We start from the raw sequence: 11,436 nt of genomic DNA, 5'->3' as shown, positions 1-11,436 counted from the left end.
AGACAATGATGATGACTTTGGAAGAAGAGTCTGACCTGAAGAGGTCTGTAAAGGTCAGGTTTCCCTGCAGGGGGAAGGCATTAAGACTGAAGACTATTTCACTTGGTTTCTGGGTTTGCCAAGAAGCATGAGGCAGTGGAGACTAAGCATATGGCACAGGTATAAGGTGTGCTTGTTCCTTAGTGAGGAAAAAGAACCCAGCTGGCTGTTTCTGATGCATTTGTTGTAAGAACGAGAAAAGGAACTACTGGAAAATAGTGTTTTAATGTGAACATTAGTCTTCCAATCCTCAGCTGCCTCTTTGAGTGGAAATACAGTCACACAAGCTGGAAAGCAACCCCTGCCTCAAGGTTTTTCCAAGGCATCTTTGGTCAAGGCAAAAGGGATCTATTTTCTGTGAAAGGCCCCTAACGGGTTGGGTACTTGGGCTTGCTTTCCTTCATTTAAACTTGGCAAACCTTTGGCAACACCAGCTGAGCTGCATATTGTCTTCATTCAGCAGGAGGAGCCTGCTGCTTAATGCAGAGCCAGCTCGCAGAGCAACAGGTCTCCAACAAACCACAAACGATGGTGGAGGCTGATGGTGGTGAAAGTTTAGTGGACTGGAACAGCCACGGAGCTGGAATGAGTCCCTCTTTTATGGCTCTAACACCAGCACAGGGACCAGGAACAGTGAAGTGGGAGACAAGAACAGAAAAACAGATGGGAGCAATTTATCCTGGCTCTTCTCATGAACATCTTCCAGGGAAGAGTGATTAGCCTTATTAACTGATTAAGTGACTAATTAACTGATGAACTGAAATTATGGATCAAGGATCAAATGATTGCAAGCAAGTGTATTTTGAGTACTTTTCCGGGAAACAACGTATCTCACGTGCCTTTAACGAAAGCTAGAGGCTGGGTGGTGAAACACTTGTGGCAGGGGTGAGAGGGGCCCTGGCTGCAGCACGCTGCAGGATACAGGAGGTGCAGTGCCTGGCATGAAGCAGAAAGTGAGGCATACTCGTTCCTTCCCCTCTTCCAGTAAATTTGACCTAAATGGGGCAGCAAATCTCATCTGCTTCAACATTGGGTTTTTGTCTTAGATCATTTCTTGTCCTTGATGAGAAACCAGAAGGTTGTGTCTGTGCCCAGATGAGCATTTATCCCACACCAGTCACTCCCTACACACACTCTCTCCTCTGGCCCATGCCTATACCCAGCTCTGACCCCAGAAAAGGTAGTTTGAAGGGCTAAGCCCAAATTGCACATGATCTGTCATCTCTGGGACATAGAAGCAGCATTACATTCTCTTGTAAGCATCTACACAGGCTCGGGAGCAAAGAGGAAGCCACGGAAAGGAAAGGATTGTGGATTATCAGTCTATTTGTCATTGCTTCTCTTCATTAATTCCTTACTCCAATTTTCTCTTCAGAACTTCTCACTCTTTTTATCACCATCAACAGTCCCTTTGAGCCCGATTAGTCCAGGAGGGTGAGGGATGGGTGCTGCGGGGGTTACGTGGAGCTGGGATTGCACTGAGCCACTGCCAGCAACCGGCAAGGCAGTTCCAGCACTAATGATGTTTGTCTCCAAAAGGGCTATTTAGGTGAGACAGTTACAAATTGCATTTTATAAACTGTATTTCTATAAGTGGATTTTTTTGCTAGCAGGGAAAAGTGCTTTAATAATCCCACTTCTGATTAATGGCAGGGTGTCTTGGCAAAGCAAAGACTGCTGCGGCTTCAGTTCTTTCTCTAGGAGGAATTACAAGTGGTAAATGAAGAAGAAAATGTACACCTCTCTGCCTGGAAAATATTGATCTAGACTCTTCTTAGGTAAAAGATACCCAATAAAATTATCTAAAGAGTTAGATTTTAGCCTCTGAGCTGAAGAGATCTGTAAACTAGATCCTGCTGCTTTTAGGGGCAGAGGAAACTTCAATCACTCTGGCATGTGAACATCTGTGATTTATTGTCCTCACTCTCTGAGAAGAAATACTGTCCCAATGCCAGCGACAGCGATCTGAGGCACATGCTGTCTTAAATCACTGGTTCATGGTCTCCCAGAGGGGCCATAGGGCTGAATCCTAACTTCTAGTGCTAGATAACCCCTCCAGCAGGTCAAGGAAAGCCAGGGGGACAATGCAAAACCCCAAATGCCATGCTGCGAATGCAGTGAGGGCAACTGCAATTCCCATTCTTTGTGCATCTTTACCTCTCAAAGTCAAGCATTTCGTAACAACCTCTAAAACACAAAGTCAGTTGAATGATCACACAGCTACAAACTGAAAAGTTACCTGCTTTTCTAGAAAATCATCGTATAGCTTGGAATGTGTTTTTCTTTCAAAAGGCTGTGTCTGTGTGAAAATTAAGGGACACGGCATTAAGTCATGTTTCCTGCCCTGACACACGGCTTTATTGATATCATCGATATCATAGAATGGTTTGTGTTGGAAGGGACCTTAAGGCTCATCCCGTTCCAACTCCCTGCCATGCGCAGGGACACCTTCCACTAGAGCAGGTTGCTCCAAGCCCCATCCAACCTGGCCTTGGAAATAACTACTTCTGCCAAGAGAAGTTCCATGTTTCTATGAAGCTTAATCATTGTTTCTGCTGGAGAAGACGTTTCTGACACCTCGCCATCGCCTGTTTGAGCTGCCGTGCTTCCAGCAGACACCAAAATCAATGTTTTCTTCCTCTTTGTAACAGCCAGATACAAACTGAATGGTTTTGTCATGTGTCAGCCACAGCTTTTGTACTTAAACGCCAAAACAAAGCTTTTTAATCGACGGGGCACATTTACTACCATTAACATCACTCTCTTCCCACTCCTACACACTTTTGCCGTTGAGCGGTAATTAAGAGGGAGCAAAACTCCAGCGAGTGACACCGTCACGACAGAAGGCACAAGGAACCAGGAGACGGACCGACCCGACCGGGGCACACGCCACATGGGGCGCAGCTCCCCAGCGCCGCCGGCCCCTCCGGCACCCCCGGGACGCGGACACCCGTGTCCGCCACCGGCGGAACCCGTCCTTGGGGGCGCTCGCACCCGCTGCGGCTTCTCTAGCCCGCCCGTCCTGCAGCTCTATGGCCGCGTCGTACTGCGTGCTCTAAGCGGACGCTTTACGGCAGCGCCGCTCTGCTCCTATACGTTTGGTTGTGGTAGGGTTCTTTCGCTTTTACGACAGCGGCGCTCGGCGGCACTGCTGTCGCGCAAGAGGCGGGTCGGGGCCGCGCAGGCCTCCTTCATCGCCCGCCGCCGCCGCCGCATCCGGTGCCATCGGGGCCGTGAGGGGGCCGCGCAGGTGAGGGGAGCGCTGGGGACGGCCTGGGGCCGCCCTCCTGTCCTACCGGCACCCGTCCGCGGGCGCCGGGACCCCCGGCCCCGCCCCGGCGTTGCCGCTAGTTCCGGTGGGGCCTAGCTCCGGCCCCTCCCCACCCTGCCTCACACAGCGCCGGGGCTCCCCGGCCCGCCCTTGCCGCTCGGCTCGGTGCGGGACCGGCTGCCGGCCTGGCCTGTGCCGGGGCAAGGCCGTGGTCCGCGGTGGCCCGTTGCAGCGGGTGTGACGGGGTGCGGCGGGGCTGGCCGTGCGGCAGCTGAAGGTTTGGGGTGGGGGGGGTTTGCCTTTTCTTCCCTTTAGAAGTTTAAACCATGGCGAAGTTCGTGACACCCGTGATCCAGGACAACCCCTCGGGCTGGGGCCCTTGCGCCGTGCCCGAGCAGTTCCGGGACATGCCCTACCAGCCCTTCAGTAAAGGAGACCGCCTGGGAAAGGTACCTCCGGCGTGCAGAGCGCCTTGGGTGCTGAGCGAGCCCTGGGTGCCTCCTGCCCTCCCATCTCTGCAGCCTGCCTCCGCCTTCTGCTTTCTTCCTACCATGGCTGCTCTTGTGACACCCTTCGCAGCACATCCTACCATTTAGCATAGTTGTGGCCGATGAGCAGGGCTGGCGAGGGGAGGTGGGAATTGAAAGGATTAGTTCTGGAGCATGCAGAAGTGTTTGCTTCTGCTGCTTGAAGTCCTGCCTATATAAAGCCGGAGGTGGGGGGAATGGTCATACATACTTTGAAAGGTAATACTTATTTTGACTGTTTATGCTTGTTCTTAGGTGGCTGATTGGACAGGAGCTACGTATCAGGATAAAAGATACACAAGTACGTGTTGTCTGGTGGCTGCTCCTCATGACTTATTTCCTACCAGGTTTTCTTCAAGCGTCCTTCATGCTTTCATGTCTCGCACCCGCTCTGGTGGTTACCTGCACAGCTCAGCAAGAGAGGCTACCCAAATTAGGCAGCGTGTCTCACCCTTGCTGGGAGAGCTCTGTGGGGCTCTCCCTATCCTTAGGGCTTACTCCTCATTTTCGTACTGCCTCATGGCTTCTCGGGGAGGCTTGGAAGGGCAGAAACATGTTGGCGTAAGACCGGAGTCCTGATTTATGCATCCTAAGTAAAGGCAGTTGGAAGGAATTTTGGGGGAGAAGGGGGCAAAGCGTCAGGGATTTTTCTAGAAGCTGGTGTCACGATGCTTTGTTTTATTTCCAGACAAGTATTCATCTCAGTTTGGTGGCGGAAGCCAATATGCATATTTCCACGAGGAGGATGAGACGAGCTTCCAGCTGGTGGATACAGCTCGGACACAGAAAACCGCATACCAGAGGAATCGGATGCGGTTTGCGCAGGTAACGTGTTGTCAGAAACAGGCTCAAAGGTGAGCTTCAGTGGCACAGGGTGATTTTGCAACTAAAATGTTATTTCCTTTTGTTTCCTTCATTTCTGCAGAGGAACCTTCGGAGAGACAAAGACCGTCGGAACATGCTGCAGTTCAGCATGCAGACGCTGCCAAAGAGTGCCAAGCAGAAGGAGAGGTGAGGCTGCAGATAGGAATGTACCAAACTTGGACTGGAGCGTGTGAACATACTGTTGATAAATTTAGGAAGTTGCTGTAACAGAACCCACTGGATCAAACAGCAGGGAAGAAATTCAGGGTATTTCCAGTTCAACATTGCGCTGATGCCAGCGGTAGTTACAAGCATGGATTTCAAGGTGCTATCTAAGAATTTAGGAGAATGTTTTAGTTGTATTTAGGAAGTAAATGGGGTGTTTTAAAGCAGAGCATTCTGAAAACTGCATTGCAGTCTTTAGAGATGAAAATGCTTAAAGAGCTGCTCAGAATAAAGAGCAGAGCTTTTAACGCCTGGGGCGTCTTGATCAACAGACAGCTCAGCAAATGTTTCAGTGGCTCGGTGCCTAAAAGCACTGCTCCTCTGGTGGTAATTTGGAAATATAGGAATGGTTGTGGCACACAGGAATTGTGAATTTCTCTTCATGTCTTTTCTCATATTTGTCATTTTAGAGATCGTTTACGCCTGCAAAAGAAGTTTCAGAAGCAGTTTGGGGTGAGGCAGAAATGGGACCAAAAATCACAGGTACACTAACAAGCTTTCTGCCCCCTGTAATGGTTTGGTTGCTCTGGCTGTGCTCACAGGGCACCTCCTCTTGCATGAATCCTGATATGCTGTGTCTCTGCTTCTCTCTATCTGTCCTGCCTCTGGCTGCACAGCAGAAGCCTCGTGACTCCTCTGTGGAAGTTCGCAGTGACTGGGAGGTGAAGGAAGAGATGGATTTCCCTCGGCTGATGAAGATGCGCTACCTGGAGGTTTCAGAGCCACAGGACATGTGAGTTCCTAAAACAGCTGTTTGCCTGCTTCTTGAACTGACTGGATTTTCGGAAAGCAAGAGGGAAAGGGTCTCCTGGCCTAGTCCAGTGTTGCCACTGAGGTATGCAAAGCAGGGGGAGGTAATGAAGCAGGCAACAGGCCCTTCAGTCCTGTGCGGTTTGTGGGTGTTGGTATCTGTAGTTGGGGTATCAAGGTGGTCTTCCTCTTACCTTTGCAGAGAGTGCTGTGGAGCCCTGGAATACTATGACAAAGCCTTCGACCGCATCACAACAAGGAATGAGAAGCTACTGAGGAGCATTAAGCGTATCTTCCATACCGTCACTACTACTGATGATCCAGTTATCAGAAAGGTACGTTTACTGGTTCCTAAAACCCAGTAGTGTGTTTCTCAGCATGTGCTGTTGTGAGAGACCAGCTGACACCGTCAGACCAAAGTTAAGGGCAGAAAAATTCCACATCCCGAAGCTTGCAAAGGCATAGAAGCATTAGCCAGTAGCATTATTTTTCTTAGGTCCAAGGCAGAGCTAGATTAATACAAAAGTAGGAATACTGGACAACAAGGAAAAGATGCCATTCTGGAACAGCAACCAGACCGGTGCTTGAGCTAAGTTGGGAAGGAACTTCCGTGTCAGAGATCTGGTTCTTGAGGTTTCTGCTTTTGGAGATGAAGAAGGCTCGGAGATGTCTGTGACCTGATCAGGAAGGAGGAGCCATGCTTCTTCCTGACAGAATTCACATTTTGTAATAGGTTTCTTACTTTTTTCCTTGTTTTGGTGAGGGTTGGCCTGCATTGCTGGGTAGTACCTCATGCTTTGTCTAGCAGTTGATGGTGTACCTACCAGTGTAGCTTCCTCAGCACGGGAAAAGTGTTAGCAAACTAGATCATTAATTTCTTCTCATCCTTGCTGGGGAAGGGAGGAGTTGTCTGTTCTCGTTGCTGAAACAGTTTTCTCTTCTTCCTATGTCTGTAGCTGGCCAAGACCCAAGGGAATGTATTTGCCACAGATGCCATCCTGGCCACACTGATGAGCTGCACTCGTTCCGTCTATTCCTGGGACATCATTGTCCAGAGGGTTGGATCCAAGCTTTTCTTTGACAAGAGGGACAATTCAGATTTCGGTAAGGAAAAGTCACGAAAGAAATTTCTGTTACAGTAGTTAAAGGGTCTAGTTTTCTTTATGCTTTTTTTTTTTTTTTTTGAGTTTATTCGGTGTCTCAGTGTTGAGGCTGAGACTCCTGGAACAATGTGATTACTGCCGGACACTTGCCTGGCTGTGGGTGTAACTTCAATATTGATCTGCTCCAGTGTGAAGCTAGAGACTCACTGAAACTGATGTAGTTATTCCCTCAAGTATAACCACTGGTATCTGATTCTCTTCCCAGACCTCCTGACAGTGAGTGAAACAGCCAATGAACCACCACAGGAAGAGGGCAACTCCTTTAATTCTCCACGCAACCTTGCCATGGAAGCTACCTACATCAATCATAACTTCTCCCAGCAGTGCCTGAGGATGGTAAGGTCAAGCAGTGCTGGGTAATCGGGTGTGTGCTTCAGACAGCCTCAAGAGGAGGCTTTGTTAAGGCTGCTGTAATACAGCACACAAGCATTCTAACTGGCTTAAGTACATCACACTGATGCTCTTTCAGGCTTGGAAGAGGTGGGATTACTTGCCGTGAGCAGCATGACTTTGTTGTGGAAAGATTTTCACCTCTATTCCACAAAGAAGAAACTGATTCCTGTTGGTGAAACAGACAGGCTTCTGAGTACACTTAGTGAAGCCAAAGTGCCGATAGAAGTACTCGTTACAGTAAAGTGACTGATGTGAAGATGAGGCTTCTCATCAGCTCTTTTACTATTTTAGCTTTTTCTATAGAATATAAGAGAAATCTGCTACTGTTGCCGTAAAGGAATATTTATCCCGTAGGGTAGAGCTGCCTTGGTTTTGTAATTCTAACATGCCTTTCTGTTTTCTCCTGCAGGGAAAGGAGAAATATAAGTTTCCCAACCCAAACCCCTTTGTGGAGGATGACATGGATAAAAATGAAGTAGCGTCTGTTGCATATAGGTGTGTTGATATCTTTCTGAAGCCCAGGTTTGGCAAGGGGGCAGAATGTCAGCATGATACGGTGGCAAAACAGGTTGAGAGTGTTATTGATAGAAGCTTTATTATGAGAGGGGTGCCTGGATATTCTCACACTGAGCAGGTAGAGGGGGAAAGTTTAGAGGGGGAAAGATCCACTGAGCACTTGGATCTGATCTGGATGAGAACGAGAGTCAGAAATAACCTGCTGGTTTGTTTGTTGGCAGATACCGAAGGTGGAAGCTGGGAGATGATATAGATCTCATTGTCCGCTGTGAACATGATGGAGTGATGACAGGAGCTAATGGAGAGGTGTCATTCATCAACATCAAAACGCTGAACGAGTGGGATTCCAGGGTGAGGAAGAACGGGATCCCAAAGCTAGCTCTAACAGCTGCACTGCTGCCTGACCTGCCAGGTACAGCAGGCAAAATGAGACAAACATCTGGTGGTGCCCCCCAGGTGGTTATGTTCCACCAAAGGAGTGTGACTTTGGTGGACAAGCAGTGCTGGTGGGGTTCTCCTCCAGGTGCGAGGTAGCTGGTTTGAACCCTCTTGTCCCAGGTGTTGAGCGCAGTAGCCAGTCTGTTCCCATGCTTCCCATGAACTCTTCCCTCACAAACTTCCCTTCCTAACCAGTGCCACAAACATTGGCCAATACTTGTTCACATTTCTCCCTTTCCCAGTGCAAGGGCTTTCCCTGTAGGTTGCTGTTGGCATTCCCTCACATGGTATTGTAAGGTGGACATGAAACTTCCCTGTGTGATGTCAAGGTGGCAGAAGAGGTGACTGCTGCTGGCTTCTTAGGCTGACCCTTACTTTGATTCCTCTCTCAGTACTGCAATGGAGTAGACTGGCGCCAGAAGCTCGACTCTCAGAGGGGAGCTGTGATTGCCACAGAGCTGAAAAACAACAGCTACAAGTTAGCCCGCTGGACGTGCTGCGCGCTGCTGGCTGGATCAGAGTATCTTAAACTCGGGTAAGATGGGGTTTTCACACCAAGTATCTTTCAGGTGCATTTCTCATGCTGTAACCCAGTATATACATCCAAGTGAACCATTTGTAGAATGAGTAGTCGTAATATTGCCCCACGTTTTGAATGGCGAGGAGGGGAAGGTTTGCGATGAGCACACTGGGCCCTGGTGTGAGCTCTTTCCCCTCGGCATCCAGCTGCTGCACCCCCCACTCTGACTGACCTTGGGAGGCCTCGCACGTGTTCTGTGATAACGTTTCAAAGCAGCTTTGTATGGTTAGGATGATAATTGGGGCTGTTCAGCCTGGAGAAGAGAAGCTGCATGGACCTTAAAGCAGCCTTCCAATATCTGAAGGGGACCTACAAGGATGCCGGACAGGGACTCTTCATCAGGGACTGGAGCGATACGACAAGGGGGAATGCGTTTAAACTTAAATAGGGGAAGTTCAGGTTGGATATAAGGAAGAAGTTCTTCACTGTGAGGGTGGTGAGGCACTGGAACAGGTTGCCTAAGCAAGTGGTAAATGCTCCATCCCTGGCAGTGTTCAGGGCCAGGCTGGACAGGGCCTTGGGTGACATGGTCCAGGGTGATGTGTCCCTGCCCATGGCAGGGGGGTTAGAACTAGATGATCTTAAGGTCCTTTCCAATCCAAACAATTCTGTGATTCTGTGTGATGGGCAGGTGGCCTTCACAGCTTTCAGGCTGTTTGCCGAGATTGCCAACAGGGAAATAAATGCAGGGACTGTGCTGCTTCTCAGGAATTTGACCGAGCTCTTCAGTGCCCTGCTGCTGGGAGATAGGGTATGGCCACAGTCTGTTTTGAACTGCCAGCTTAAAATCAGCTGGGTCCATGCTGTGGGTAATGAGTAAGAGGAGTTAGCTGATTCGGTTCTGGTGGTTCTGCAGTCCTAGGTTCAGTCCTTGGATATGGGACTGATGCATTTGCAGCTGCTTAATTCCAGACTCCCTGCTAACCGTGCTATTGCTTAATTTTTATCTGTGGGACAAATTCTGCTGTATCTCCTGTACTACCCCATCTGATTTGGGGTGGTGGAAGCATTCCAGGTACGCTACTGATTGACAGCTTACAAGCCAGGAGATCCTCTTAGCTTTTGGTGTTGGGAGTATTAGAATTTTTCAGCCCAGAAAACAAAACTAAGATGATGGCACTGATTTTCTTGCTGTCATTCTCCTGGTTGGGCTTAATCTCCTGATGTCCCTCTGGTTTCCTCTTGCCCTCCCCAGGTACGTGTCCCGTTACCATGTGAAGGACTCTGCCCGCCACGTGATCTTGGGCACGCAGCAATTCAAGCCAAATGAGTTTGCCAGCCAGATTAACCTGAGCATAGAGAATGCCTGGGGCATCCTGCGGTGCGTCATCGACATCTGCATGAAGCTGGATGAGGGGAAGTACCTCATCCTCAAGGATCCCAACAAGCAGGTGATCCGGATCTACAGCTTGCCTGATGGCACCTTCAGCTCTGATGAAGATGAGGAGGATGAGGAGGAAGAGGAGGAGGAAGAAGGTTCGTAGCAAATTTGGTGATTCATGCTTCTAAGAGATGACATGGTCTGGATGAAAAGGGGTGACCTGAGGTGGAGACCCAATCTAAAGGGTGAGATCCGACCAGTGCAATGGCAGGAGAGGAGCGAGGCTGGAGAACTCACAGTTCAGAGCATGGGACCCAGTTGTGGAGCAGCTGTGGGTGATGTTGGGAAAGCTCAGATGGAGGCAAAAAGAGCGTTGGAAAGGCCGATGTCACGCCTTGATGTGGATGCTGAGTGAGGACTCAGTTTGGCAGGGGTTGGGGAGAGGACCCAGAGCACAACCTGGGCTTTTGTTCAGCAGCTCCAGGATCAGGGGCAGTGGGTGGGTGCCCATTTCTGCTGGTGCCAGCATCTTGGGTTTGTAGAGTTTTAGGAACAGGAGTGACCAGGTCAACACATTCAGAACACGCGGCGACCAAGCCTGGCTGAGGTGACTCAGGGAAGGCTTCTATAAAGCAACGGGTGGAGCTGAGCTCTCACTAGCAGGTCATTGAGGAGTTCCAGAGGCCTGGTGGTGCTCCAGTCGGCAACAGCGAAACCATTTGACCCAGAGGTCTTGCTTCTGTGATACACAAAACATCTTCCAGCCATTTTGGGTGTTTCTTGCAGGGGTGGGAGCTGTAAACTTAGTTCTTATTATGGAATTTTAGGTCTCTGCATCGTTTGTCCAGGAATGTAAATTGCACTGTTGTTCCAACTGTGTGGTGTTGGCTGACAGCCCAGTTTGGGGGGGTGTCAGGCACGCTGAGGTGGGATGGATCCCTGATTTTTTTTCCCTTGTTCTTTGTGGTGTTTCCTTGGCCGAGAGATTTGGCCGGGGGGGGGGGATTCTTTCACCAGCTGCATAGCTTCATTCCTCTCTCTTCTCTTCCAGAGGAAGAGAGCTGAACCCCGCGGGCAGCCCGAGGAGGCAGCAGCGCCTGGGGCCCGCCGTCCCCTCACACCGGCGGTTCCGCACCGGCATCGCGCGGCGGGGCAGAGGGCAATAAAGTGACTTTAGCTCAGTGTCGCTGCCGTGTCGTGTGTGCGGGGCCGGGGCCCGCGCCGGGTCCCCTCCCGTGCGGCGCCTGCCCCTTTAAGCGCGCTGCCCCGCCTCCCCCCGCTACCCACCACCGCCACCACGCGTGGTGCGCGCGCGGCGGCGCCATGGTGCCGGCGGCGGGAAGCGGCAG

The 11,436-nt window shown here is 50.3% G+C and overlaps 1 protein-coding gene across 7 annotated transcripts; it reads left to right on the top strand.

Annotated features, from left to right (window-relative positions):
- Positions 1 to 3,159: 3,159 nt before the first annotated feature.
- EIF3D (eukaryotic translation initiation factor 3 subunit D) lies at positions 3,160 to 11,273 on the top strand. 7 transcript variants are annotated; one of them, XM_030478532.1, is made up of 15 exons: positions 3,160 to 3,289; positions 3,626 to 3,759; positions 4,093 to 4,138; positions 4,526 to 4,662; positions 4,763 to 4,848; positions 5,337 to 5,409; positions 5,547 to 5,659; positions 5,879 to 6,011; positions 6,633 to 6,780; positions 7,045 to 7,175; positions 7,642 to 7,727; positions 7,970 to 8,099; positions 8,579 to 8,721; positions 9,962 to 10,242; positions 11,139 to 11,273. In XM_030478532.1, the coding sequence occupies exons 2-15, from the start codon at positions 3,637 to 3,639 to the stop codon at positions 11,150 to 11,152; spliced, it is 1,644 nt and encodes a 547-aa protein (XP_030334392.1). In that variant the 5' UTR covers positions 3,160 to 3,289; positions 3,626 to 3,636; the 3' UTR covers positions 11,153 to 11,273. The 7 variants fall into 7 exon arrangements, 5 of the variants coding, with proteins under 5 accessions (XP_030334392.1, XP_030334390.1, XP_030334393.1 ...); XR_003990437.2 differs by having other exon boundaries at positions 3,161 to 3,289; positions 7,970 to 8,160; XR_003990436.2 differs by having other exon boundaries at positions 3,161 to 3,289; positions 5,544 to 5,659; positions 7,970 to 8,160.
- The last annotated feature ends 163 nt before the right edge of the window (positions 11,274 to 11,436 follow it).

The sequence above is a fragment of the Strigops habroptila genome, chromosome 3 (assembly GCF_004027225.2).
Source record: "Strigops habroptila isolate Jane chromosome 3, bStrHab1.2.pri, whole genome shotgun sequence".
Lineage (NCBI taxonomy): Eukaryota > Metazoa > Chordata > Aves > Psittaciformes > Psittacidae > Strigops > Strigops habroptila.
Note: the sequence above shows the minus strand (reverse complement) of the source record. Positions and strands in the feature narration are given on the sequence as shown.

Coding starts and splice junctions, on each gene's coding strand:
- EIF3D (XM_030478530.2), top strand. CDS start 3,637: ATGGCGAAGTTCGTGACACCCGTGATCCAGGACAACCCCTCGGGCTGG. Junction 5,410..5,543: donor AATGGGACCAAAAATCACAG/GTACACTAACAA, acceptor CTGGCTGCACAG/CAGAAGCCTCGTGACTCCTC. Junction 7,176..7,641: donor CCCAGCAGTGCCTGAGGATG/GTAAGGTCAAGC, acceptor TTTCTCCTGCAG/GGAAAGGAGAAATATAAGTT.